The sequence below is a fragment of the Halichoeres trimaculatus genome, unplaced genomic scaffold (genome assembly GCF_033239565.1).
Source record: "Halichoeres trimaculatus isolate MK-OKI-2021-1 unplaced genomic scaffold, fHalTri1.1 fHalTri1_scaffold_13, whole genome shotgun sequence".
In the NCBI taxonomy this organism is placed as follows: domain Eukaryota; kingdom Metazoa; phylum Chordata; class Actinopteri; order Labriformes; family Labridae; genus Halichoeres; species Halichoeres trimaculatus.
This window is the reverse complement of record NW_027437191.1, coordinates 25646289-25673957: the sequence shown is the minus strand read 5'-3', so window position 1 is coordinate 25673957 and position 27669 is coordinate 25646289. Positions and strand designations below refer to the sequence as shown.

At 39.2% G+C, this 27669-nt stretch overlaps 2 protein-coding genes and 1 long non-coding RNA gene across 4 annotated transcripts in view; 1 reads left to right on the top strand and 2 right to left on the bottom strand.

The window, feature by feature from the left end:
- Window positions 1-19995, bottom strand: part of col12a1b (collagen, type XII, alpha 1b) — a 150022-nt gene extending 130027 nt beyond the window's left edge. Inside the window, exons 1-12 of one of the 2 annotated variants that reach the window (XM_074684632.1) lie at window positions 19364-19995; window positions 18476-18588; window positions 14676-14792; window positions 12181-12324; window positions 10832-10891; window positions 9040-9303; window positions 8381-8545; window positions 5784-5957; window positions 5254-5544; window positions 4007-4609; window positions 421-699; window positions 60-335 (exon numbers count right to left, since the gene is read on the bottom strand). In XM_074684632.1, coding sequence (XP_074540733.1) covers window positions 60-335; window positions 421-699; window positions 4007-4609; window positions 5254-5544; window positions 5784-5957; window positions 8381-8545; window positions 9040-9303; window positions 10832-10891; window positions 12181-12324; window positions 14676-14792; window positions 18476-18551 — 2449 coding nt within the window. In that variant the 5' untranslated portion in view covers window positions 18552-18588; window positions 19364-19995. Of the gene's footprint in view, window positions 1-59; window positions 336-420; window positions 700-4006; window positions 4610-5253; window positions 5545-5783; window positions 5958-8380; window positions 8546-9039; window positions 9304-10831; window positions 10892-12180; window positions 12325-14675; window positions 14793-18475 lie in introns of both variants that reach the window. The other variant, XM_074684633.1, reaches the window with a different exon arrangement.
- On the top strand, window positions 16940-17766 carry LOC141801557 (uncharacterized). Its single transcript, XR_012599405.1, has 4 exons — window positions 16940-17013; window positions 17099-17219; window positions 17381-17500; window positions 17692-17766. It is a non-coding gene; the product is annotated as an uncharacterized LOC141801557 (long non-coding RNA).
- A 1934-nt stretch (window positions 19996-21929) lies between the features above and the next one.
- Window positions 21930-26581, bottom strand: LOC141801843 (cytochrome c oxidase subunit 7A2, mitochondrial-like). Its single transcript, XM_074685147.1, has 4 exons — window positions 26427-26581; window positions 26015-26104; window positions 22678-22762; window positions 21930-22413 (listed from the first exon to the last, which is right to left on the bottom strand). Exons 1-4 carry the CDS (start codon window positions 26442-26444, stop codon window positions 22355-22357), a joined length of 252 nt encoding a protein of 83 aa, XP_074541248.1. The 5' UTR covers window positions 26445-26581; the 3' UTR covers window positions 21930-22354.
- Window positions 26582-27669: the final 1088 nt, after the last annotated feature.

The window sequence follows — 27669 nt, the reverse complement described above, 5'->3', positions numbered from 1 at the left end:
ACACATACAATAAAATCTTACTTTTCATTTGAAAGAGTGTAAAATGCAGCAGTGCTCACCTTCCTTGGTGGTGCCATCAGTCTGCTGCGGGACTCCGGACCCTGAGCTGTACTCAGGGGTGACGGTGACCCTGTAGGTGGTTTTAGGCAGAAGCTCCTGCAGGACGATGGTCGTCTCTGCTCCAACTGTAGACGTCTCCAGCCTTGTGCGTTCATCCCCAACAGGTTCATATGTCAACCGATAGCGAGTTACGTCTCCTGGTGCTGCCTGCCATGACACCCTGAAACTGTTGGTAGTCTCTTCAGAGACTCTGAGGTTCTGCACTGAGCCGAGCTCTGCAACAAATGTGGAAGTCTTATGTTACAGCTTTTATAGAATAAATAGAGTATAAGATTAAAATTTTAAGCAGACCATAAATACCCTCTAAAGTGGTCTCATAGCCGCTCACAGGCAGGCTGTCCCCTTTGTCGTACTGGGCGAAGACGTTGACTTCATAGCGGGTGAGAGGGGTAAGGTGGGGGAGGAGGGCGGTGCGTGTGTCTCCAGGCACGGACATGGAGATGTAGTGCCCATCGATTTCATCTGCTGGCTTAAACTGAACCAAAAAGGACTCAGGGTTGCTGGGATCGATTTCCCAGGTGGTCCTGAAGCTTCTGGAGCCGACCTCGGAGAAGGACAGGGCCCTGGGTTGGACCAGGCCTAGAGGACAAGGACAGAAACATAATGAGTACAACAGATAAACTACCCATGAAGCAGATTCTTTTATGTTTCTCTTCAATTTCAATCAAACGTAAATGATCAAGTTTTTTCCCCCCTGAGAAAACATCAATCAATGGTTTAGAAGCTCTAGCTAAGTCTTTAGCCGCTAAGGATCCTAAAGTGAAAACAAAAGCTACAAGAAGAGAATTCATGACCCAAAGAGTAAGCTGCTTTTTTCTCGCACCTTGCAACCTTCTATTATTTCTCACAATGATTCAAGATTAGAACACAGACCATGTATGAGAAGAGGAACAAAAAAGCAATAAGCTATCAATCACAATTAGATCCTTCCAGAGTATACTTTGCTCTATTGACTTTATGTCCCTAAATGGGACTATCATTCACAAAAATGAACTATACACTTCTCAATTTATAGGCTCATAATTCTCTAATGGGATAAATAAAGTGAGATAAACTGTGAAAAACGTGGACATAGCCTCAATGACATCATCTAGTGGTTTCCAAAGGGATATGTTACAAGATTGGACTCCTGCTAACTTGTAGCTCATCCAGATACCAGCGGGAGGCCATTGTCCAGCCCAGTGGTTTTCAAAGTGGGGGTTGCAAAATTTCTTCCAAATCCAAAACTATTAATAATATGTCATTCATTATTGCAAAAATGTAAACACAGTTTTACAGTAGACCCAGCAAACTGAATATGTTTGATTGGTTGACCCCTAAGGTGATTACACCAGATTCATTTGGGAATGTGACCATAGGTAGACTCATTTTAAACACATCAGATAAATTAAGTATCTTTTTTTCTGTTTGATGATTATACCTAATAATTCATAACTCTAAGGCTGGAGAAAGTCATTAAAAGTCATTAAAATGCGCACAAATTTCAGCAACAGAAGCAGCAATGAGCTCCATTAATCCAGACGAGTTAGCGTTCTTTAAACTTTGGATTCTAACACAGCACAAAAAAAGTCTGGCTGTTCTATCAAATTTTAACAGGACCACAACCTCTACAGAGTGATCAGTGATATGGAGAAAAGAGTGACCATGCTAACTGGAGACCTTCAGTTGAATGTGTCAGAGATTGTGGGCTTATAGTCTCCAGTTAACAAGGTTACACTTTACACTGAAACACCAGAGATAGAAAATTTAGTTTTGAGCTGAGGTTATGACCAATTATGACATTAAAGACCCAAAATAAGGAGTAAGTAAAGAAATCTTTAATCTACACATCCAAATACTTTTAAAACCAAACTATTAGAAATTTTATTTTAAGACACAGAATGTAACTTGTTGTACAATGAATCAGATATCTTGAAAAATGAAGCAAAGAAGGATGCTGGACCTTTGAGGCATCTTTTGAAAATGTTCAATCTATTACCATCTGACAGCTCTGTCTTTCAAACAGCATCCGTAGAACAAACTCCTCTCTGAGGTTGCACTAAAACATGCTTTTAGCGCTGCATCTGCTTCTTACAGAGACTCCTCCACCATTTTATTAAACTGATATATAGTTATTCTTATATAAGTATTATATAATTTGCAACCAAAGTTACGTTAGCAGACCTGGAAGCTGCGTTTGGCCGAGGCCCTGAGCGATTAATATTTGGCCCTAAGTTGGTGAAACAGCTTTCCTGAGGAACTATTCTGGCCTGTTGAAACCTGACGACCAGATGTTCAGGGGGCGGTTAATAGTTTCAGGACAAAGAATGCATTTCAGAGTCAAGCTTTGTTTACGGCTTCGTGACGGACAGCACACCTGACAGTCTGGATCGTCTTGGTGCCGTAATAACAGAGTCATCTGGAGCTTCGGCTCATGCTAAGAGGTCCCTTCAACCATTGTTTGACCCACTTCTAATGTTTCCACATGCAGGAACTCTCTCTGCCCCTCGAAGATCAAAAGGTGGACATGTGTTGAACACATTGAGGCAAAGAGGAGGAGGAGTGGATGAAAAGGAAAAGTTGCTCAGAAAAGTGAAAAGCAGTAATTGGAGGCATGTGAGAGACTGTTGGTATCATTCTCCAGAGGATGGTGGGGTGGTTAGATTGACTGTAGTAATTAATTATTCAATGTGGTTTCAATATCAATGAATATCAATACAAAAACATACTAAATGGTTTAAACCACAATGGTTAACAGTGGTTATCTGATGGAAAACGCCATCAAATGGATATAATGCGCCCATCCAGAGATGCAAAGAGTTTGTTTTTTTTAATCTTTGACTTTTTTTCAAACAATAAAGGGCAACAGGACAGCTCCCAAAATGTGAAGCCAGATCGTGTGGAGCCCCCACTAGTGGCTGGCTGCAGGAAAGGTCACAAAGCCTGCATCCTTAATGTTAACAGATGAAACATCAAACTCTTTAATCAAAATAGTATAGTTCTTTTTAAGTTGGTTTGAATCCAGGCAGTAAAGGCTGCAATGCCATGAAGGTTTCAAAGACTTCAGGTGTAAAAAACAAGAGCAAAATCCTAAAATTAAGCTTAAAAGATGGATAAACCAACACCAGCAGACCGTTTCTCTTCGATTACTGCTAACATCACCCATCTCCAGCTGTGATGGGCCTTGAACATGACTCTAACTTTCCAAAACAAAGAGCTCTGCACCCAGCTGCTTTCAGAACAACATGTATGAAGGCCAAAAAATGGGTGCAAGTACAAAATTAAGACTATCATCAATACCCTCAACAATTGGGAAACCAAAGCCACTAATACAGCCTTTTGAATTATGTTTGTATGTTCATAACTTGTGATTTTATGACTGTAGGTATAAAAGTGTTTTGTACAGAGGACTAGTTATAAACAACTCAAACCAAAGCGTTTGCGAATCCAACTTTTCTACTTTGCAGAAGAACCAGCTTGAATTGAAACCAATGAAAACAGCCAAAAGTGCTTTTTATACTACACCCCTAAACTTGTTTTTAGGGCTGCTCTGGACACTACTCTCACCAGATGGTGAAGGATTCACAATGTCCAACCAATAAACATGCCTCTTGGAGGAGAAAAAGAGTCTACATCAGCCTTATTTTCTGTTTAACACACTCACCAAGATCAGAGCTACAGATCCTAGTTGGAGTTTGTTTTATGCCCAAATGGTTAAGATTAAAGCAAATGTTCAAAGAGGGAACAAGAAGCAGGAAAGTCCAAAGGTGAGGATTAGGGTTAGGTATGTTTTTCCTTTTTCTAATGTCCCTCAAAACCATCAAAAAATGATTCATAACAGTAGACTGCTAAAGAAGCTGGACTCACAGCACTGTGTCATCAGCATAAAAAGCAAACACCCACTTACCTTTTTTCTTGATGGTTTGAAGCTCTTGCTCGATCCTCAGGCAGATGGACTGAGTGAGTTCTTTGGAAATCCTCTCAAAAGCATCAAAGTCCTCCACTGTGTACACATGTGTCTCCACAGGTGAGTTGGCGATGGCTTCCAGCTCTGCTCGTACAGCATCCTTCACACCCACTGCAAAGATCTCCACGTCAGCTCTCCTCAGTTTGGTCGCTGGGTCCCTGAAGGCGTCAGACGACTTCCCGTCAGTGATGAGGATGGTGACACGGGGGACGTTGGTACGTGCACCTCTGACAGCCTGGAAGATCTTCTCTCTCACGTAAGTCATGGCTCTGCCGGTGTTGGTGGAGCCGCCACGGTACGGGAAAGTCCTCACAGCTTTGACCACAGCGTTCAGGTCGTGGTGAGTGTTTAGGTAGAACTCAGTGTGGGGATCCCGGCTGTACTGGACCAAGCTGATCTGGACTTTATTAGGCCCGATGTCAAAGGAGTTCACCAGCACCTCAAGGAAAGCTCTAACTTTGGCAAAGTTGGCCAAACCAATGCTGTAGGATCCGTCAACAAGGAGGACAACGTCAGCTTGGACATCCACGCCGAGGGAACATTCTGGATTGGGAAATAAACAAAAAGGTGTCAGTGATTGGTTTCAATGAAGGCGCATGATACCTGAACAATATCTTAACACCTTTAATCTTCAGAGGGTCAGAGCGGACGCACATTTAGGGAAAACTGTGGCCTGCCGATTGCATTCAATGCCTGACTTCAGCTGTTTGAAGACTCAGGAGTGTGAAGTCTGTCAGTGTTGGCGTCTTTTGTGCCATTAACATGAAGGCTTACTATTTTGAAAGGGTGGAGTTTTATTTGTCTTGGTTGACTATAGAAAGATCAGTTCTTTTTTGTTTGTATTTTCTGATAGAAAAGCTTCTTATGAGTTTTAATTTCATGCTGTCTTCCCTATATCTTCCTCCCCAATATCATTCTATCTCCTCCATCCCTTTGCAAAATTTGATTAGAAATACCAAACTGACATTTTTTTCAGTTATTCTGAGTTTTTATTGAATGTAAAGCTGTATGAAGACTCCAGAAAGCTCACTTTCTGAACAAAAGACTTATTGCTGTGAATGTAGCAATGCATTGAATCTGTACTTACAAGAGCACACTTCCCTTGACCTATGGGTATATTTTTAAAGATTTTTGTTATCAGTCTTTATGTAAAACTACCTTGACCATTGGACCAAGTTCGTACTCACCCACTGACACTTTCACTGGCTCTGTCTTCTGCATGACCATGACTGGATCACTTGGTGTCAGACCCTTCAGAGCGTACAGACTGATCTGGTACTCTGTGTCAGGAGAAAGGTCTCTGACCACCACTGAGGTCTGGCCAGCGCCCACGTAAAGCTCCTGCCGCTTGCTGCCTGTCATCATGGGGATCATCTGCACCTTGTATCCAGAAACTTCTCCAATTGAGGCGTCCCATGTAACTCGGATGGACTTTGAGGCCACCTCCAGGACTTGGAGATTGGAGGCTGGTTCAACAACTGAATTAAAAACAGACATGGATGGATTTTGTTACTTTTGGGCCAAGATGAGCACACTTTTTCCCAGTCACCAATCTTAAGCTGGGTTTGCAGACAGCTTGTTGTCACTTTATTGTTAATGTTTAAGTCTGTAAGCGGTTTAATCTTCTCAATTTTAGAGTAAAACTTAGTGAATGATAAAGGCATCAAGTCTTCATCCACACAGGTGTATGTAAAAGATTAAAAGTAGTACTTCTTACTTTCTTCTCCGCTGACAAGTGAGTTGAGTTGATCGTCGACGCCGCCGCACACCTGAGTAATGAAGTCTTTCTGCACAGTCTTTATCATGTCAAAGTTGGCGACATTAAAGATGTGTCTTCTGTGGGGAGTCGAGGCCATGAGCTTCATCTCCTCTGAGTCGGCCTGTTGGATGCCTGAGAGAAAATAAAAATGAGACAGTCATAATTACAGGATTACTGCATGAGATGTCATCTGTCTCAAAAAATACTGGACAAAACGAGCAACTGTGCTTTAAAAAAGTGAAAATTTGTTTTCCACATTAGCAAATTAAAAGCTCCACAGCTGGATTCACAGTGAGTCAACAAGAAACAGCAAGGCTGATGGAAAATGTGACAGCATGGGCTGTAAATATGAAACAAGTCTGAGTCCATTTTAAGGTTTTACAATCCAGACACGACAAGTGGAGCTGTCAGCCTCTACAGAACAGAGAATTTATACTTTCCTCCCACAACAAAACTTGGAGTTCAACTTTAAAGAGGGGACATATTCTGCTCATTTTGAGGCTTCACTTTACCTCTATTTTTATTTTGTGTGTAATATATATTTTTTTATGCATGACAAGGTTTGTATTTTAGTGCTGTCTATTGTCTATTCCATTCCATTCTATTCTATAGAATAACAAAATATAATATCATAAAAATATTATAAAATATTGTATAATATTATATTATAAAATATTGTATAATATTATATTATATTATATTATACCATATTATAATATTATATTATATTATATTATATTATACCATATTATTATATTATATTATATTATATTATATTATATTATATTATATTATATTATATTATACCATATTATTATATTATATCATATTATATTATATTATATTATATTATATTATATTATATTATATTATATTATATCATATTATATTATATTATATTATATTATATTATATTATATTATATTATATTATATTTTATTATATTATATTTTATTTTATTTTATTACATAGACAGACTTTTGAGTAATAAAGTAACTCTAAAAAAGAATCATGAAAAAATCTTTGGCAGTTTTGGGAACAGAGTCAATGGTTTGAACTTTCTGGGATTTCTAAGATTTGAGTCTGAGTTCTGATATTAAACTCTCAATTTAGACCTGAATCCCAGAATTTTAAACTTCTTTTTTATTAAATTTTGAGGTTTGAGTGGAAAATCTGACCTAGGACAAGAAACCCTTACTTTATTCACAGACTTTTTACTATTGTCTTGAGATTCTAACTTCAAATTTTTTAATAAAAAAAAAAAAACACATTAGGAAAAAGTGGGTTCTGATTTCAATATCTGGTTAAAAAAAAAAAAAAAAGCTTTAGGTTTATCACGACAAATCACAAAATTTTACATTTTTCTCCAAGGTTTCTGAGATATAAATCAAGTTCTGAATTCTATTTTATTTTTTTTTTTGTAGAATTCACTCCAGAAGTTCAGCGATCAAAGTCAGAATATTTCGTTTTTAGACTTTTCTGTTCCTTATGTCAGAAATTTCAGAAAAAGTCAAATTGTGAGAATTTCCTTTTTTTTTTTCTTTTTTTTTTTTTATTATTGTATGCGAGACATTATTTTCTGGAAAGTGTACCGTTTTTCCCACAACACTTAAAACTAATCGAAGCACTGGCGTTCCCACTTAACAAGTGCTCTTTAAATTACCTTAACTCTTCAACTATTTTGACTAGAGAGAAAATTTAAACGGTTCCTGGAAGAAGAGAAGATGACTTTCCACTAAATACATGTTGAATGCGGCAGGAACGCTTCTTAATCTCTGTTCCCCACAGGGTTTTATATCACATTTCCAAATGGTAATTGGCAGCGCGATTTTTCTAACCCTCCCCTGACTGAAAATTATTTGATTTTATCTAATTTTACTTCAGGCTGTTTTAAGCCACAACAAAGTTTTGGGTGGTGTAATTTTGGCAGCGCTAACCCCGCCTCCAGCCCCTGATGTTCCTTTTTCATGCCAAGTGAGGAGCTAATGCTGCCCTGGAACTGGTTTTTCAAGTCTAGTGTCAGTTCTTTGGTGGTCAGAACACAAAAAACTGGTGCCTGATCAGGGTCCAGACTAGACCTGGAACTCCCTGAAGAAGATGTGAGAGAGTTTAGATAGGCCCAGAATGATTTTATTTCTCTCTGATAAAACTTGACAAGTTGATTTTTTGGATGAGTTTTTGGATTTTTTTTTTTAAGTATCAGGTGTGTCTTTTAGTAAATTACATTCACACTTTTTAATCTAAGACGTGGCCATTAACATTCACTTGGACACTTTTCCCTCAGTGCCTGCAGATGATCTGGTGTTATTAAACACCAAACAGCTTTTTTTAACACCATAGCAACAGCCCACTCCTGTTTCTCCCTCCAAAAGCTGTGGAAAGTCTGACAGGGAGGCCTGGGTGTAAACACACAGGGAACTTGCTATCACTCGTTTGTCATATTAATGATGAAGGAATTTCTGCCTTCTGTTATTACATCACGGCGCTCAAAAGCATTAAAGAGCGATGGAAAAATGTTATAAGTGGAACGTAATAAACTTGTTCTGGCTTCGTACCGAGGACAAAGATCTCCACCCCCCTGCTCCGGAGCTGCCTGGCGTAACTCTCCACTGGATCCTCAGATTTGCCATCTGTGATGATCACCAGCACTTTGGGGAAACCCCTCCTGGTGCCGGCCTCCTCAGTGAACGTGTTTGTCAGGAGGAAGTTCAGGGCGTCACCTGGAGTTACGAGACGGAAGGTCACAGGGTTGGAACAGTGCACAGTCAGATAATTCCACTTCTATCATCATCAAGCTGTAATATTTTATCAACATAAAAGTGAATATTGAAGAGGACAGAGGAACTCGTGATAAGATAGTTTCATTTATGAGACTATTAAACAGATGTAGTGAATGCAAAAAGTGTTTTACACTTTTCCTTCTTGTCATAAAAACATGTTTTACATCATACTTTAGTTGCCAGTTTGAGATTGAGCTCAGTGGTAGCGTCACTCAAGTAATCAGCTAACAAAATAATCAGCTTGCCTGTGCATGAATTAAAAAGACTGTTATTGTTCCTCTAATCACTGAATTGATGCAACAGCCAGCTTCAAAATAAACAATTCAGATGCATTTTTGAAAGATCAAACTTGTTCTGCACACAGAAACAAGGAGATTGCCAGAACCTGGATATTAACCAACCAGTGAGTCAGAAATGGTTTCAAAACCTGGTACCTGTCTTGGTCTCTCCTCCCTTGTACGGCATGGACCCGATGGCACGCAGCAGAGCTGGTCTGGTCATGTGTGTGTTCAGGTTGAACTCTGTCCGAGGGTCGTCGCTGTACTGAACCACACCCACGCGGGTTTTGTCCTCTCCGATCTGAAAGGCGCCAGCCGTGGCTGAGATGAAGCTGCGGATGTATTTGAAGTTTGGCCGGCCCACGCTCCAGGAGCCATCCACCAAGAAGACGAGATCGGCGATGGCGCTGAAGGAGCATTCTAGGGGACAGAAGTGAGAGGATGCAGAGGAGAGGATGCTTTTTCCTTTTACATCCAGGGAAAAATGTATCACTTGGGAATTACTTTAACCAGATTCCTACGCTGCTAATCGATTTCAGTTAAGCTCTGTGTGCTCATCTTTTCAGCAGAATTAAACACGTGTATGAATAGCTGCAGGGGATATGGCGTCTAGGCAAGCTGGTGGAACTTCTCAATCCACACATATTATGTTGGATTTGGAGCAGAAATAATGTTGAGCAGCAGATGACTGTGCCTATTGCAAATAAGGAGTTGGGATGCTCTGCTTAAGTATGGTGATACTGGAAATGTTGTAAGAGCAGGAAACAATGCTTTTGGCTCATTGTGACATCTTTGAGCAGGTGCATGTCAAGTAAAACTTAATGATGCATTCACTTGCATACTCCCAAATGTTTTGCCTTCCTTTCTATACAGCCACTGCCACACAAATCCTGTGAAAGCCTTGCTTTTCATCCCCCTGGAAAATACTGCAGCTGATCGCAATCCAGCGTTTAGTTCCAGGCTTCAATTTGGAAACATGTGGCACTTTTAGTTGCCTAAATTGAACAAGCTTTACATACTCATTTGTCCACCACTGGAAAAGTCATCAGTGGGTTTTTGCAAGAGTGCAGTTTTGATGGGTTGTTTTATTAATCAAATGAAAAACTGGCAAAATGCTCAGACATGAAATGACTTCAATCCTAAAAGCTGGTTCAAAGCTTGATTTTTCTTCTCTGGGTTGTTGAAAACTTCTGACAGAGCTGTAAAGCCTCCATGAGCCCCTATTTTCAGAAACTTGCTGCTCACACATGCACCTTGTAGCAGCAGACTTTCTGTCTCACGTCTCAAAACAGTTTAGTCAGATCAGGTGGGAGGAGGGCAGTTGGGTGGCGTTTGCAGGAGAAGTGTTTAAAGGTGGTGAGCAGCTAAAAAAGAAGACAGATGGGGATGTCACTGACTTTTTGCTGCTGCATTAAGGTATAGACTTATTTGGATGTCTACAGAGGAGGCTTGCAGGGAGAAGCTAGGGTATATAGCATAAAATTATTCCTCTTGTGAGAATAAGGAAAAAACAGCCAGCTCTTCATCCTCTTCAGAACTGGGCCACAACAGCAGCACCAGCAGCAGCAGCGCTCTTGTAAAATCAGAATTTGTAATGGTTTCCACTTCTCTCAGCACATCAGGGCTGGGCTCCCTTCAGCTCGCTTCCCCAGCGCCACCTTTGACCCCCTTCACTGAGCATGTGCGGCTTCCTCCACGCTGGCACAAACAGCCTACCAAACGGATGACTGAACACTGTGGAGATTTAATGGGGCCTAATTTTGATTATGGCTGTACACAGGGGTGTTGTAGGGTTCGCTGAGCTCACGCTGATGGACACCGCCCAGCAGTGAGAAAGAAAGTCCAAGAGCGAAAAGTGGAAAACTCACAGAGGCAAAAGTCTGTGACTCATTGAGCGATGGCCCTCGTCAAATTCAAGTTTAAAATGAATGTAATATTAATGACTTACTGGCAGAATCGGAGGCGTCTGGTTTCCTGGGAGCTCCTCTTGTGCCGCCACTGGACTCAACTGAGGAACAATCACGTAAATGTACAGTTAGAGAAACTTTGTACAGTCTGTTTTTAAAAATGTAGTCTTTTTCATTACTTCTCTCAGTTACAATGACTGTTTTTTATGTTAGATAAATTGCAGATCTTTAAACCAGTTCTTGGTTTTTATACATTTCAAGCGCAATTCTTTCTCCTCTCAAACCTGACATACGTGAAGGACTAACAAGCTGATGTCTCTGTTACCGACAGATTTCTAGTAAATCTGCAAAGCTCAGTGGGATTTCAGATCATCACTGTTTGCAGCACGCCAAGCAGACGTCCCTACAAACTACCACTGTGACCAAAATGAAGACTTCAGTCACTGCTGGAAATCTGGGTCACTACTATTCTTTTATTTTCACATGTGATCAGTCACTTAAATTCTATGTCCTGTGTGCAAACTGTAAGTATCGGTGGTTACAAGCTAATTTTGACTGTTAAAGCTTCCAGTTTTCAAAGAATAGAAAAATAAGAAGCTGTAATTTTGTGGGTTTTCATTGTTTTGTGATGGAAACTTTTTATGCTTTGTTCAGCGGGGGCTCAAAATGTTAATCCATTCAACCTCGAAGTGTATCGAGGAGCAGTGGTGTGGCTTGCAGTTCATTTTTGTGGCGCAAACTTTTTCCAATTCCTCCGAAGCTGACTCTCCACTTGCAGTTTTTCTTTTAACTGTCAAACGTCTCACCAGATGTGAACATTTCACCTTCTGACACCTAACCCTCAGCAGCAGATGCAGGCATTAAATATCAGAATAAAGAAGTTGTCAGTGTATTGGATGATGGTTTGGTTTGCATTTTATGATCATAAAAAGGCATTGCTTTTCATTTCAGACTGTTACATAACCCGTTTAAACTCCTAGCAGAGGCCTTGAATATAAAATGTTACATAAAAACATGTCTGATGTTTTTTTTCCAGTTGGTTGGATGTAAAACAGTGTTTTCATGTTGTGGAAGTCCTGGGATTTGTCCCATCAGGTTTTCAGTCCAAGCTACATAGATACTAGATACAGTCTGACAACTGATGTTTTCATTATCAAAAATGAAATTACAACATATAGTGATCATTAAGATCTTTTCTGAAGTAAATTTTTTTTTCTTTCTCAGATGTAAGATGTAGCTTTATCAGTAAGTTTTAGGCTTTTGTCATTGTATCTTTTTGGTTTTGAACCCCAACCAGATTCTCTTCACAGACCTCAAAAAGTGCCAATCAGTGTACAATTTTTTAAAATACTCACACTCACACTGACACATCAAGGACAAGGTGACTCACTTGTAATCTGGCCGGAGATGGGTAGACTCTCCTCTGATCCAATGTACGCAGATATTGTTACTCCATAATCCACATCTGGAATCAGGTCTGAGATGGAGGTCTTGGTTGCAGATGCAGGCAGAGTGAGTTCTTTTGTTATTTCTCCTACAAAGAATGCACAAAAGTCAGAGGGAAGCCATTAGGAAACTGTAGCATTACTTCATTTCAACTGAAGTCAAAATGGGGCTTCAGAAAAAACCTGATCTGAGTGTTGACCTGGGGACTGAAGAAGTTGTGTAAACACAGGACAACAGTATGACTCAATTTAATGAAAACTTTCCACGCTACTATAAATGAAAACACTTGATTTCAAAAATTCAAACCAAGTTCTTAAAGAGTCAAACATAGAATCAGAAGGAATTTAGAAGATTCAAAACAGAGATTTCTAATGTGCATTTAGCTGGATGACAGGACTTTTATTGCAGAAAAACCTTTAATCTAAGTCAGTCCATTAAAATATTTTCTTATCTTTTGAAAGGAACCAGTAGGTACTGTTTTACTATAAAGTTAGTGAATCAAGTATGTGAGCTAACCATGGACTGCGTCATAGAATTTATGCTAAATTAAGCTAACTTAAGCTAACATGTGTGCTGTCAGCTAATTAGACAAAAGTATGTATAACTACATGACAGTGATTGGGTGTAAGTATGACACACAACTATATATCAGTCATATAATGTTGATTAGCCACATTAAAAGTACATAATGTTTACACTAGACACAAACTAAATGGCACTCCACAAGCTTACCTTGGCTCTGACACTTAACTACTAGGCTAAAGTTAGTTTGATATTTGATACAAGCCATTTGGCCATTGGTTATAATCGTAGACATAATAAAGAGTTAGTTTCATCATAATCTTTGTTGTGTCTATGGTTATAAGGCTTGGCATTAAATGCGAAACCAACTCCACCCCTGTGGTTCAGTTGGCTACTTAGCTCATAAGTGTCCTACCCAAAGAACTCTTTTCATATTTTTAAGTATAATTTTTCCCAACAGTTCAATCTGACGGTAGTTTAATTTGAAAATTTATATTTGCTCTGTTATACCCTGTGGTTTAGCTGGCAGCTAACAGTTACACCAGGCATATTTATTATGAAAACACAAGTTAGTTAATTTAGCTAACAACGGCTTAAGTAAGTTAGCAATTAATTTACAACATGCAGGATCAAACTAGTTTATAAGTTAGATAGGTCAGTTCAAAGTAAATAATACTAACAGTAATTAAGATTAAATATGTATTTCATAACTAGCTCTGTTAGTTACTTGGCAGGTTTGATGTAAGCTTTACAGCTGGCTGTGACTGAATGCAAAGCTAACAGGCTAATTCATAGATAAGCAACTGAAAAAAAACTGTATTTAGCTTACATGAAACATACATTTAATAGTTCATGGTTGTTAAATTGTGAGCTAAACTGGCTGATTTTTGAAGTCTAGGGCACACATTGAAGACTACAAATGATTTTCTTATTCAAGCTAGCTTCGTGGTTCACCACTGGGCTAAATGTAACAGTGGAAAACAGTTGTTGATTGTAAATTTTTAAGCTTAAAGCATTGTTAAATTAAAGGCTGTTAGATAAAGTAACAATGCTAATCCTAAATGGTTACATAGTCAAATGTAGCTAAGTTAGCTTGTTAGCTTATAATGAAAATTTGGTATATAAAAGGGCAGCAATTAAAATTAATCCAATCATACAAAAAATATTTAAAATTAAGAAATGTGACATCTTAAATTAATTTAAGATACTTAAGAACGTGATACTTCTGTTTATACATTTTTTTAGTCACGTAATCAATAAATAGTTGAGTTGAAATAGCTACCATCTCATTAGCATTATGTGTAAATTGACACTAGTCTGCTAAAATGTTTGGATTTAATTGAAAACTACTAAACTTTTTAGTAATCTGTTTACTTAAAACAACCATATTAATGCACATTGTTATCAAAAATGTAATATTACACTGTAGCGCTAAGGTTTTTCTTTCTTAGAAATCCTGGTAATGAAATACCCTCAGACCAAAAACAGAAAATGTGAACACAAACTATTGGCATTTAAGCGTATTCTCTCACAAGGATGTAATTTGTAACATATGCTTCACAGAAGATCCTCCCACATTTTTCAATATTCAGCCTTGAGTATTTTTGTAAGTGTCAGCTGATAGCTCTTATTTTCAAAGCCGTCCCAGCTGTTTAATGGACTGTGAAGGCTGTTAAGATCTACACTCCTGAGTTAAACCAATGCTGACAATTTTCCATGGCAGTGATAATGTTTTTCCTTTTCCCTTTTTCTTTTATCATTAGAGCTCCTGGAGCCAAACATGTGTCTGCAGAAATCTCCAGATAATTGCGGGGAGTGTTGGGTCTTGCCGGGCAGACTGATGTCTAAGTGAGTTTATGGCACTTGTAATGTTACAGGCTCAGCAGGACATAACTCGCAGGTTTAATGAGCACCCACCTGTGTCTGAGGTCACTTGTATTCTGTAGCCCTGTATCCTCATCTGTGGTCTAGTCCAGGTCATTTGCACTGTGTTCTCATTTAAAATCTTAAACCTTAAATCTGACGGAGGGGCGACTGTAAAGAGAAAAAGCAAACACAGTTACTCCTGCAGCTTCAGGAGACGAGTGTATCTGAATGTTTAGTGAAAAAGACTTTTCCCAACAGTCAACACTTCCAGGGTGAAGTTTGAGAAGTTCACTGTTGGAGGAAAACAACACAAGACAAACCAAACTACAGATGTGTGAGAGAGAGGCCATTTTAAACACAAAAATGTCCTCTGTTTGAGCTCATGTGGCCAACAGCCGCAGTCATCAACTCATGCAACAACACACTGACACAACACACAACAGAACAACACAGCGTTACCTTACCACAGTGGGTAAACTCACAGAAGAAACACAAACAGGGAGGGACCATAAAAACTTTGGTGAATTTTGGCTGTGACCTGTTTATGGTTGCAAAGAAAGGCCAAAATCAATAAAGGCATCTATTTCTAAAATCATAATACAGCATTTCTTTTTGGTTTTTAGATCTCAATGAAAGAAAAACAATAGGTTTGAGAGAGGAAATGGTTCAAAGATGCATGAAATGAACAGGTCTGAAAATTTGATCTCAAATTTTAGTTCTAAAAGTCAAAGGGTTGAGATTTTGATATCAAATTAAGACGTAAAATCAACCCTGAACATGACGGATAGAGAAAAGTATTTAAGCCTCAACGGAATAAACCAGCTTTTTCCAGTCAGGTTTCATCCAATGAAGCAACTTCTTTTTGGCTTAACTCTTCATATTTTGGTTTTGCACATTACTTTTTTAAGGGGAATAACTTTGAACACAGATGTACTGGAACCATAAATATTTCGATAAATCATTTACAAAAGTGAAATATCTCAGTGCACAATGGAATAAAAGCTGCAGTGAGCAACTTCAGATCTACAATCATTTTGGCGCCCCCTGTGTATAAAGTATTTTCCAAAGAAATCTCCTCAAATGTGTCACTTATTTTTAATATTTGCTGTTGAAAATGTAAAGAAGGCTGTCTTCAGTCTGTTTCACAGCCAGCTCCTTCTTTGAGCTAGATTTTAAAGCTTTTAAGAAAATTGCCTTTCTTACACACTTTCTTTGCATCCATTCAGGTCACTAAAGCAAATTTTGCTTGTTCCTATCCAACAAACTTTTTTCTGGAGATTAATTCTGGAAATAATAAGCCTCTCGCTGAAAGATTTGTAGTTTCCGTCCCTGTTAACAAACCACAACATGGACCAGCTGACATCCAGCAGACTGTCCATGACCTCAATCCAGCTCGTGTAGCTGAATTGACAAACAGCAGTCACACAAATCTGGTTATGAAACTCTCCAGTACTGATTATACAATGAAGATCTAAATGATCACTTTCCTTTCTCCATTGCAAACCTCACAAAAGAATACACGATGTCTGTGAAGACATGTGTACGTCTTTTTTTCTGCAAAGGTTTCTGCAAAATCTGCACCAGAGATTCTTAAATTTCAGTCCCTGTGTTTGGATCTGGACTGTGATTTAAGAACCGCTGGTCTTTGTGACATTAACGTACAAACAGAGAAGAGTGCACACAGATTTAGGTTTGATTTGGGATTACTGACATGAGGGGAAACATGCATGTGTACAGGAAAAGTTGTTGACAACAACTTGGAGCAAGAGACACAAAGTTTCCATGTACACGAGGGACTACAGATTATTAATTTGGAATATTTTAGAGTGATTTTCTTCAGGTTGGGGTTGGTAACAGAAGGTCACGCTACCTACAAGTACTAGCTGCTTCAGAGGGTTTTGCTAGCTTGAATGCAAGACTTGAATATCTTAAAAACTGAAGTATAAAGAAATCCCTCAAATATCAAAAACTAAACAAGTCTGACTACCTTGATAGCGAGTGTTTCCGGTGCGTATGATGAAAAACCGGAAGTAAACTGTGTTTTTCAATTTAAAATAGTCATTATTAGCTTGTCATCCTCGAAAAGGGAAAGTTATCGGTGAGGAAAACTGAGTATAATGGAGAGAAAGCGACACCTAAATTTATCAAACACATTTTCTCAAAAAAAAAAAAAACAACTTCTTATTTCAGTCTTTTCATCGATGCATCACAGTATCTTTCTGGATACCTAAAACGTTTTGTGACTGATCGGACACTTTTCTCCTAGAAGATAATCTAACAGGTGACACAGGTGTGTCCAATTATTTATCTTTCCATGCTTCAGGAATGCTAATATATGGTAATCTGAGCTATCTCTATGAAGCTCTACAGCTGCACAGATTCTCCTGAGGTAAGGCACAAAAACACAATTTGGTCTAAGAAATGCAACGTAAGCGGTAATAAAGGTGAACTTATCTTTCTGTACCACCAACCAGTTTGTCTGTTAGTGCAGGGTGAAGAATATCACTGTAAAATATTGTCGTGAAGCCAGGACTCAGGGTCCAGGCTTGACTGGGAGGGGGACAGGACGTCAAAAATGGAGGATCGACCAACCTGGTGAGTCAATTCAGGGTCGACGGGCGGCTGCTTCTGTTTCCAATCGACCAAAATAAAAAAACACTCCTCTTTCTCTCGCACACACACCTACACACATGCCTCTGCTCGAAACTTTCACTTAAAGCAGTTTAAAGCAGGAAGGGTCTTCGTTTTCTTTTCAGGTGTTTGAACCTGTGACTCCAGCCCCAGCCTGTCAAACTGAAGCAGGTTGTATACGACCCCATTAGGATGCCGTGACTCCTGGAGGGCCTCTCAGGGGACGTTTAAGTGGGTCACAGAAGGTCAGAAAAGAAAAGTTCTCCTCCTCTCTCTGATGGTTTGATGAGTTTTTACTGCACTTTTTTCAGTCTGAGAGGAAACCCAGAGGCATGCAGCAGAGGAGCAGATTCTCCCTCTGTCTCTCTGCGTCTGTCTCCCTCTCAGACTCTGGAAAATAATGTGAAACTCATATTTTGTCTTTCCGTTCCATCAGGAGAGAGGACGTAGGGAGGAAACTTGGCCAGGTGCCGCATGGGCTTTTTTCTTTTCTGAAACTGGAGAATTGTTGGCTGTTGTGAAAAAAAAGGTCTGGTTTTGTGTGAGGGCTCCTCCTAGTGGATCAAAGATGAACTGCATCTGTGAGGATGGAAGGATGCCCGATTATTTAAACTGCACAGCCTCACATGGGAGGCAGGTAGTGATTAAATACACGCCTATGTTGTGGCTCCATAAAGTTTTTTTTGCACATTTCTCTTTATGAAGACAAATGGTTGTCAATTTCACTCAAATTTCAATTGCAAAATCTAAGGAAAACTTTGACTCTTAAGGCCAAAAGCCTAAATATGTCTCAGATTTGTCTCCACCAGCCTGAGGCCAGATTAAGTTCTTCTTTTTAAGCCTTAGACACATTTCTCCCCTAACCTTATTTCATCCACGGCTTCAGAACTGCTCCTGCTTTGGAAGAAAAGCTCCTTTAAACAAATTCAAACCAGATATTTGAAACAGAGGCTGTTTTTTTTCTCCTACAAAGGACATCTCACAAATTCCTGAAGGAAACTGAAATGATCTGGATGGGAAAAAAAAACAGGTCAAACAGAGGCTGAAAGGCAAATCAGATCAAACAAAACAATTCACAGACACATTGGCTTTCTCTGTGTGATTTTTTTTATTGAGGCTAAATATTCAGCATCACGTTGGAAGAAAGAGAAGGCAGAGGTGAAGAGACTGAGTCAGATGTGTTGGATCACAGAGAAGAGGAGGAGAAGCAGCAGCTTTACCTTGACTCTGGGCCTGAGAGGAGAACAGCAGCAGTGCCAAGAGGGCAGCCACCGCCAGAGACAGCCTGCTCTTCATCTTCAGCTTCCTCTGGCTCAGCAGCACATGAATGAAGCTGAGAGAGACACAAAAGAGGCGGTTATAAGATGAGCAGCAGCACCACAGCTCAGAGCTTCATCAAAGTTAATTTTTCATGACCTTATTTGCTAGTTTAACGTAAGGTTATCTATTTCAGCTTAAAACTACACCCGGCATTAGTGATTGGTTTAAATGCTCTAAAAACACAACTTCCAGTATGTAATATTTCAAAAGTCAACTTTCCATGAACCTTGTGCTTTAACAAACTTCTCTGTACTTAGCCAAACACCATCAGACTGCAGGCACAAAAATATCCCAAAAGTTGATTCCACAGATAAACAATCAAATGCCTTAAAAACAAACAAAACTCTATAACATCATGGAAAAGACGCACATAGCCAAATCTCCTTTACGCGTCAAATTCTGCCCTATAATCTTCCAGAAGCACAATAAATTATCTTGAATTAGATCGAAAAACGTCCACTCCAGTATTCAACACCTCTGCAGATGAGATATTACCAACCTACTGGAGAAAAAAATTCTTCCACAATCCACAATAAACGAGCTTTAAATCCTGGTGTCGTGCGCAATTACGCACAGCACTCCACAGATAAAATCCACAGATTTATGAAGATAATCCGCTTGAAATTGGTTGGAAACTCTCAAAATATTCAAAGTATAAGAACTGGAGATGAGCACAGCCCCTTGAAATGCAATAAAAATGTGATCTATTTGTCATATTAACGTTTGGAACACAATCAATTAATGAGAACTTGCAAAAAAATAAATCCAAAAGCTCATGCAGGACTGACCTAAAGAGGAGACGGTTGAAATTCTTTGATAATTCGGGAGTAAAAACAAAAAACAGGTGTAAGTCTTAGTTGTAGACCTCCAACCTGAGAAAAAAGGGAGAGTGAGGTGGTCCGGTGTTGAAGTCGGAGAGCTCCGCGGGTTTTGGTTCCCAGACGCGTCGGCGAGCCTCTTTCCAAGTGGGAAGAGTCTCCACACAATCTGCTACTTAACAGGGGGGCTGCTCCCAGCTTTGCCTGCCCCGCCGCGAGCTCTTACGACATCCAGCCGGGCCAAAAAATGATGCGTAACCTCTCTGAGCGCAGGGAGACACGCGCGCAGGGGACGAACACACACACAAACACACACACATGCACAGACACACTCGGAAACTTTTACATAGTTTGTGCATTCCTTTCCGGTGATGGAGGGCTTCTGTGCGTCCCGGCCGTGAGGAGACAGCAGCGCAGAGCTGCTTTTCGGGAAGAGGGGGGATCACTGGAAGGAAAGTGGGAGACATTTTTACCCCCTTTTTCATTTTGTGAATCAACGGGAAAATATTACACTGCTAGTAAACTAAACCCCAAGACAGACTGTTCCTCTTTAACGCATCAGTCAGGAACGGAACAGAAGTTTCTGGAGTGGTCAAAGGGATTAAATGGAGCAGAAACAGTTGTCATGACTTAAGGAAAAACCATCTCGCTCCAGAAACTTCTCAAAGCTCTGTTCTGCAGGAGGTTAGAATGAAAAAAGAAACACACTGAGGATGTTACAGATTTAAAATTCCTTCCATGATCTCGCTTTAAAACTTAAACATTAGCCACATTTCTCCAAGAGCAGATCCCGATTAGTAATTTCACCCCCTCATTAGATTTGGAGCTTCCAGGAAAAGCTGTCTGGAGTCACTAAATCCACTCTCAGAGAAGGTAAATATGACAATAACAGAATCTGGCCTTTAACACCCAAATCTGCTGATTACAAAACCAGTTATAGCATCATCCTTGTGTCAAAAATCTGGCACTTCAGGCAGTTATTGCATAAAATAATTCCCAAATTTTGCATATTATTGTAATTTAAACTTTACCATCCCCCAAAACTCTTTCAGTGTCACAAAATGTGTCTTCCTACCTGAAAATGTTCATTTTTTTAGGATTTTAGGATTGAAAATGCACAAAAGTGCTCCGAAATCATCATTTTTAACATTTTTTATGTGTATGAACAAGCAATTTGAGCACTGTCTTTGCTCATTTCAGCCCTCGAACAAATTATTTGGCAAGAGACCCAAAAACTTGCAAGTTTACTCAATCCTTAATTCATTAAATTCCTAAAATTCTGTGTGAATCCCTAAAGTTTACATAAACCAAAGTCTCATTGTGCCTCAAAGTCTCAAAACTTTGAATAAAAAGTTAAAACTTGTTGTTTCTTCTTGTTCAAAACTTCCTGAAGAGCATCAGAATTATGAATCCGTTACGAGCACGATCAAAGAGCCTTCCTGTAAACTAATATCTGCTTGTGTCCTCCTCTTCCTGGCTGCTGATCAATAATCTGACATGGATCTGGACTTTAATCCTGACACTAATAGTCTAATAGTCTGATCAGCAGGGTGTTCGCTGTCACTCTTGATGCATGTTGAATGTGATTCCTGAGCAGAGTTTAAGCATACAGCTCATTTGCTGACAATAAAGTGTTAAATGATGTGTGGTGGGTGTGGACTGATATCTGAACAGGCCTCAGGCTGTCTCTCTTTTTACTCTCTGTGTTAAATAAAAACAGACAACACTAAGAATCCACTCTGGATCCAGACCACAGAGGAGCATGAGGTCTATTCAGGAAGATAAGTTCTTCTTCTGTAACTCTAACGTTTGTTTTCTGATGACAGTAGGGGGTGGTTGTTGACCTGTGAGCAGGTTCAGGTCAGAAGGATCCGTTTAGAAGGATTTCATCCAGATTATGTCACTCCGAAAGCGACGGACTGCAGATTTCTTTGTAAACATCGCCCTCTAGTGACAGAAAAACACATTGGTGTGTTTTCCTCTGGAGCAGAAATCATGTAATTTACAGAAGGCTTGGTTCAGATTAGGTGTTACTTTTTCTACTTTTGACTTCCCTTTCAAACCATATTGAGTTTGAGTTATGTCACACACACAAAAAGGCATCCGCACAAACCTAAACACAAAATTGTTACAGGGAAAGTGTCAAGTTATTGTGGATGAAATAAAAACACAGCCACTGTTTGCCAATCAGAAATCAGAATCATTCAGCATTGCAGGAAATTACCCAGGTGCTAAATTTAGACTTAAGTTCCTGTTGTCTGAATGAACAGAGTTCTTCAATAGGTTCCTGGTTCCACCTATAAGGACTCTTTGGGTAAAATAGAATGATTACAGGGAGAACTGACCTTTGGTTTTATATTCTTTTACTGGCCTGAGGGGGCAGTAAAGCAGCAAGAAATGCAGAAGCACTCCAACAAAAGGAAGTAACGATGACAGTTTCATAAATGTAAATAAAAAAAGTATTTTTGCAGATGCTTTATACAAAAAAAAAGGCAGAGATTTTGATTGAACATGTGACACAGACCAGAGTGAGCAAGGTTCTTGCTTTTGTTTGCAGACAGGCAGTTTTTTAATCAAGTATTCAAACACATCTCATGATCCTTTCTCATGTTTAAGGGTCAAAAAGGCAATATTAATGTTCAGTGTTCACAATATCATGTGTCATTTCTTTTTAAATGATGAGTTCATGATCCACTCCTGTTCAGAAACACCTCAGAAAGTTTTCCCCAGATTAGAGAAATAAGAGACACATTTTGGTCATGAGAGGCTGTTTTTATTGATCCTCAGGTCATCAGAGTGTACAAGAAAAATAAATATTGATCCCATGAACATGAAACAATATCCCAGCGTGACGACTAACACACGGAGGATTTCTCTTTTTTACAATATAGAGCGGCTGGCCGGGTCAGAGTGAAGTAAACGGCTGCAGACGAAGAGGAGGAAGAAGAAGAAGAAGAGTTGTTAATCTTTCTTCTGGGGGAACGCTGCATTAAACAGCTCATACACCACGTATCCTGTACCTGAAAGAAAACAAGTCAGCAGGGTTAGATTAAAATGAAGGGACAGAGGAAACTTTAAAGCTTATTTCAGGTAGACGGCAAAAACAATGTGACACAAAATTAAAGAGTTGTTCTGTTATCAGCAGATGAAATTTTAACCTTAAATGTGACCATAAAATTTGAGAAGTTGTTGGATTAGTAATGCTTCAAAATGTGAGTATTTGTACATGCTAATAACAAAGAAGAAAAGTTTTGGATGTTTTGTTCTGAAGGAGGGTTTCTTACCCAGAACAGTGAGAACCATCGTGGTTCTGTACAGCAGCGCGTCCAAAGTGCCTCCTTTTAAGTGAATCGGCATCCCATTATCCTCCTGCAGGACATACACACGATGAGGATCTTACTACAGAGAAACGTGACAGTGATACCTCAAAATCCTTGACTTCATTTGCAAAAATGCAGTTAACAGCAGCTGTAGAAGCTATTTGACCAAATCAATTTACAAAAAAAATGAAATCAACCAAGCCTTGAGGTGCAGGGAGAGTTGATCGTACAGAGGAACAGACAAATCCTAAATACCCAGACAGAAAACGCATATTCTCTGTTTTTTTATTCAAAGGGACAGAGAACAAACAGCCACAAAGTTGAACTGTGTGACATTACCTTTAACAGCACCAACACCCAGACACTAGGGATGGAACGGTTTACAAAAACCACTGTTTGGTTCTTATCGCAGTTTTGTGGTCTTGGTTTTTGATCCAGTTTGGTGTACAATGCGGTCGTTTTTAACACCCCAGATTACCATGTACCCTAACAATCCACTCTTAACAGATTATTTTAATCAATTCTGTCATGGATAGTCATGAAAAACCTGAAAGAATGAGGCTGTTTCCCATTTGAAACCTCATTAAAGCTGGGTGAAACGTTGCTAGTGTCAACATGCTCCTCCTTAGTAAGGAATGTCACTATTGGCTGTCCCAGAAGTCACTAAAAGTCACTAAATGACTCTGCTGTCTATTTTGCATGATTATCCATTTGCATGTAATTGTCATGGACTCTGTAGAAGAGGGAAATAACTTGGGAGAGACAGAGAGCAGGTAAAACACAACATCATGAATATGTTTAGGACTACAAAATAACTTTCTCCTGTTGATTCTTGTCTTTTTTATGTAAAAATATCAACCCTCCTCCCCTATCTGGGCTAAGGACCGGCAGAAGTGACCACAATGAGACACACTTGTGTGATTTCATCTGCTGTGAGTGAGGAGAACTGTCTGTCTGTGTCCTGGATAGGGGAGGGACTCACACACACTGCCCATTGAAGAGATCAAAACATGCTTTAACCTCAGATTCTCCAAACTCCAGAAAAGTTGCGAGAGCTGTTGCCTGCAAAAATACTTGCAAGAGAGGTCTGAAAAGTCATTAAATAAAGTGACAAAGTCTCTAAGTTGGCAACTCAGTCATGGTCCTATCCAACACTTTCACCACCATCATCAGAGCTCACACTGAATCTTAAGTGCTCCCAGACAGCAGAACCATACAATGCTACAGGTACATCCTCTAACCTTGACTGTCTTCTCTATTCGCCATGTAGACTACACAACACACACCTCCCTCTACAGGTGTCCTGCTGTTCTCCTTCACCTTGATCAGAACTACACATGCTCCAAACTGAGTAGTAATACAAAGGGAAAAAACACATGAGCCAAACAATGCATGAGTCTGAACCAAGTCAAGTAAACTGAATGGTTCGGATTCTTTTTCGTAAACCGTTCCATCCCCAATTAGTACCCTTTTTTTCCCCAAAATCTTCATTGGAAACCACCGAGGGGGGGACATGGAGTCTACTGATGGTGGTGTGTTTACTTGAGATTTATTTATCAAAGAAAACTACCTGTGCTCATTTTTTTAAATGTCAAACAAAAAAAAGGTAGAAAATATTAAAAACACAACATGTAACGGACAGCACATCCCATCAACTTTCACCCTACACCTCAAGTTTTAACTCAAATCATTAAACAAGTTATGACTATGAAGAATCGTTGCATTTAGGATTTTAACATCTAGTTTTTTTCTTCAGAATCATATCGACCTGTAGGAAATGTGCACCTTTGTGAATTTTGTGCTTTTTCATTCATAACTTTAGATTCAGAGGAATAAGAGACATAGCCGTGATTCTGTGGTCTCTACAGCTCCTCATGCAGGCTAGATTTAATCATTACAGGTTATAAAAGCATATTCCAGCAGTCAGAGCAGTGTTAGGACAAACTGGTTGGGAAACTAGTTTGTTTAGCCTGAGTCAGGTATTTAAAGCTGTGCAAATTATAGGTTGATGAGAAAATAGTACTTTCAGGTGTTTAAATAATTTGCAAACCATCAAATTCTGTTTTCCTGAAGAGGCCATTTGTGCAGATAAAGCTCAAAGTGTTTCTAGGTGTTAGGTTTACTGCAGGTCAGACAGAATTCAACATGCAGAATTAATGAGTACTCCACTCAGTTAGAGCTCTTCCACATACAGGCCACTTATCTTTGGAGATAAAATAACTGAGTTTTCAGGGCTTCAAGGGGAGAACCACCACTGAAGAAATGAAACATGAGTCATTCTGAATGCCTGATAACAATATTAAGTTTAACAAACATCCTGTCCAGAGTGGAAAAAAAATTAATAGTAACACATTAAAAATCATTTATGAGGAGCTCAAATTCTAGTATCAAGCTGCATTTCCAACAGAAGGTCCTTAAGGTGCTCTTAAGTTTCAACAGGGAGACTTCAGTCTAAATATCATGTCAGGGGTTTCATGTTAGGCTACAAGAAAGCTAATTTCTCTCGGGATACTTCTTTCCTAAAGTGCAGATGTTTTCAAGGCAGCATGGTCACAAGTCAAGTTTTCACAATACTTTCAGAATTTAGCAGCTCAGCTGTGCAGCAAAACGTTTTTCTCTCCTGCCATGGTGGCAAACCGACATGTAAACAAAGTGTCAGGATTTATTGATGTTTAATTTACTTTTTTTTTAACTGAAAAATCATGAAACCAATCTGAGTGACTCTTGGTGTGTGTGTGTAACCCTACTTTACAGTACTCTGTAAATGCTGTCTAAGGTACCCGAGACAAGTCACTACTACTACTGAGCAAGAAGTGAAAGAGAGCCTCTAAAATCAGGAGACAACTGAAAAGACACGATAAGAAAATGTCTTGGAATTGAACTGCAAATAATAGGTTTAAATAAAGAGCAATACATGTGTGACTCAAAACAGGGTTATGGATATAGTCTAGAAGTCTATTTAGGGTCATTTGGTCTGACACGTTATAAAACAACTTACTATTGATGAAATCTCTCAAATCTGGACAAAGACAGGTTTGACTTTCCATACTTTTACAAATTATTTAGCCAATTCTTTACAGGACTAAACGTGTCACATGGATCATTTACATAAATGGGCTGAAGGAACAATTTGGTACCCTGAACAGAAGTTCATAGGAGGTAAAGTCACGTGTACCTCTGATATAAATGCAGCTTCCACGGTTATTTTTCACTTTCCAGCACTTTATAGGTTCATTAACCCACCTGATATAGCAAGTGTTATTGATAAAATGTATATCTTAGCACTTCATAATCTCTTTACCTGAAACAGTTTCTGTTTCTGGGGGACTTTGTTGTCAACCTGACGGCGGGCCGAGCTGGCGATGGTTCGCCGCGCCACCTGCTGGAGCGCCTGTGAACAGCAAAGAAAGCTAAAGTCATCACTCGTGAAATCAAATTAAGGGTGTATTTACCTCAAGTAAAGGCTGTAGTTTGTCTTTAAATCAGACTGCATCCACTCAGAGACGACAGAAGACACGTTAAAGTAGTCCTGAAGCTAAGCTAATGCTAACTCAGCATCACAGCGTTACCTGGCTGTGACCCCGAGCTAACATTTTCACCTAAACACATCCTTCCTTTGCTTTCCTCGCTAATTTATCGAACACATATTTGCCTTAATAGTTCGAAGACAAGTATAGAAGGGAACAAACGCTTTAAAATGCGTAGAAACTCACAAATATGTGTCTGTTCATCCTAATTCTGCGTTAGCTTCAGCCTCTGTCACACAAGGACACCGGAAAACTAGACTTCCGCTTTATTCTTCTTCTTTGCCGAATGGAATTCCGGCAGTCGGTACACTAGATAGTGTAATGCTGCCCTCCACAGGCTATAGTTATCAATTAGGTTTAGATCCGCACCTTTATAACAGTCCATCCTGTGATGTCTCCAACTTCTCACGCTGGCAGAGACCATCTGGGTTCTTGACTACTGTTTTAAGGTTACTGGCCATACTGCGAGTCAAGATAGCACCATCCTATCACCTGTAGCTCCATTCTTCATTGCTAACAAGGCAGCTCTAGAATCTGAACAAACAAGGCTTTTAAGGGGTCTAACACTCACAAGATTCCTAGGAGTAAAGTAGAAAAGATAGACAACTTGTTGGATACCCAGATGGTCTGTCTACTATAAGAGTTTGCCTCAAACACTTCGAAGCCAGCCTTTCCAAATACTGGATCCACTGAACCTCTTTTTTTTTTTTTTTAATTGGACATTGACTTTTTAGAGACTAACCTTTGACCTTGTAATTTTTCCTCTAGTTTCCAAGGAAAGATAATTGAACCTCGAGTTCAGGCATAAACCAGACAGGGACAGGGGCTCACCCTGTCTTTTTCTAGCCCAAAGGTCTCAGCTAGCTTTTTGATAGGACTAAGAAAATTTGACCTCCTTTAAATTCCAAAAAAGAAATACCAACAGTCTTCCAAAAGATATTTAGCAGATGAATATTTTTTTAATAGTAAATGCTTTATAACAATAATGTAGCCCAAGCTTATCTCTCCTTATACTTAGAGGAGACTCCCCCATTTCAACCAGCAGAATTGAAATAGGAGTTGTTCTAAGAGCCCCACAACAAATTTTTAGAGTGAGAAAAAAAAGAAAGGAAAAGGGAAACACAAACAAAAGAAGAAAAATAAAGAAAAATGAATACAAAACCAAAAGAAAACCAAAAAGTATACAAAAGAGAACAAAAAAATACAAAAAAGAACATAAACCAAAAAAGAATACACAAAGAGAATGCAAAAGAAAAGAGAAAGGAAAAAGGAAAAAGGAAAAGAAAACAATCCAAATAGAAATTTCAAAAGGTATGTTCCTGTTTGAAGGTATGTACCAGTCACTGAATGAAGACGAACAGGTACATTTGTCCAAGGAGCAATAATCCCTATCACTTCTTCTTTCTTGTGTTTCTGATTTCTTTCCTGG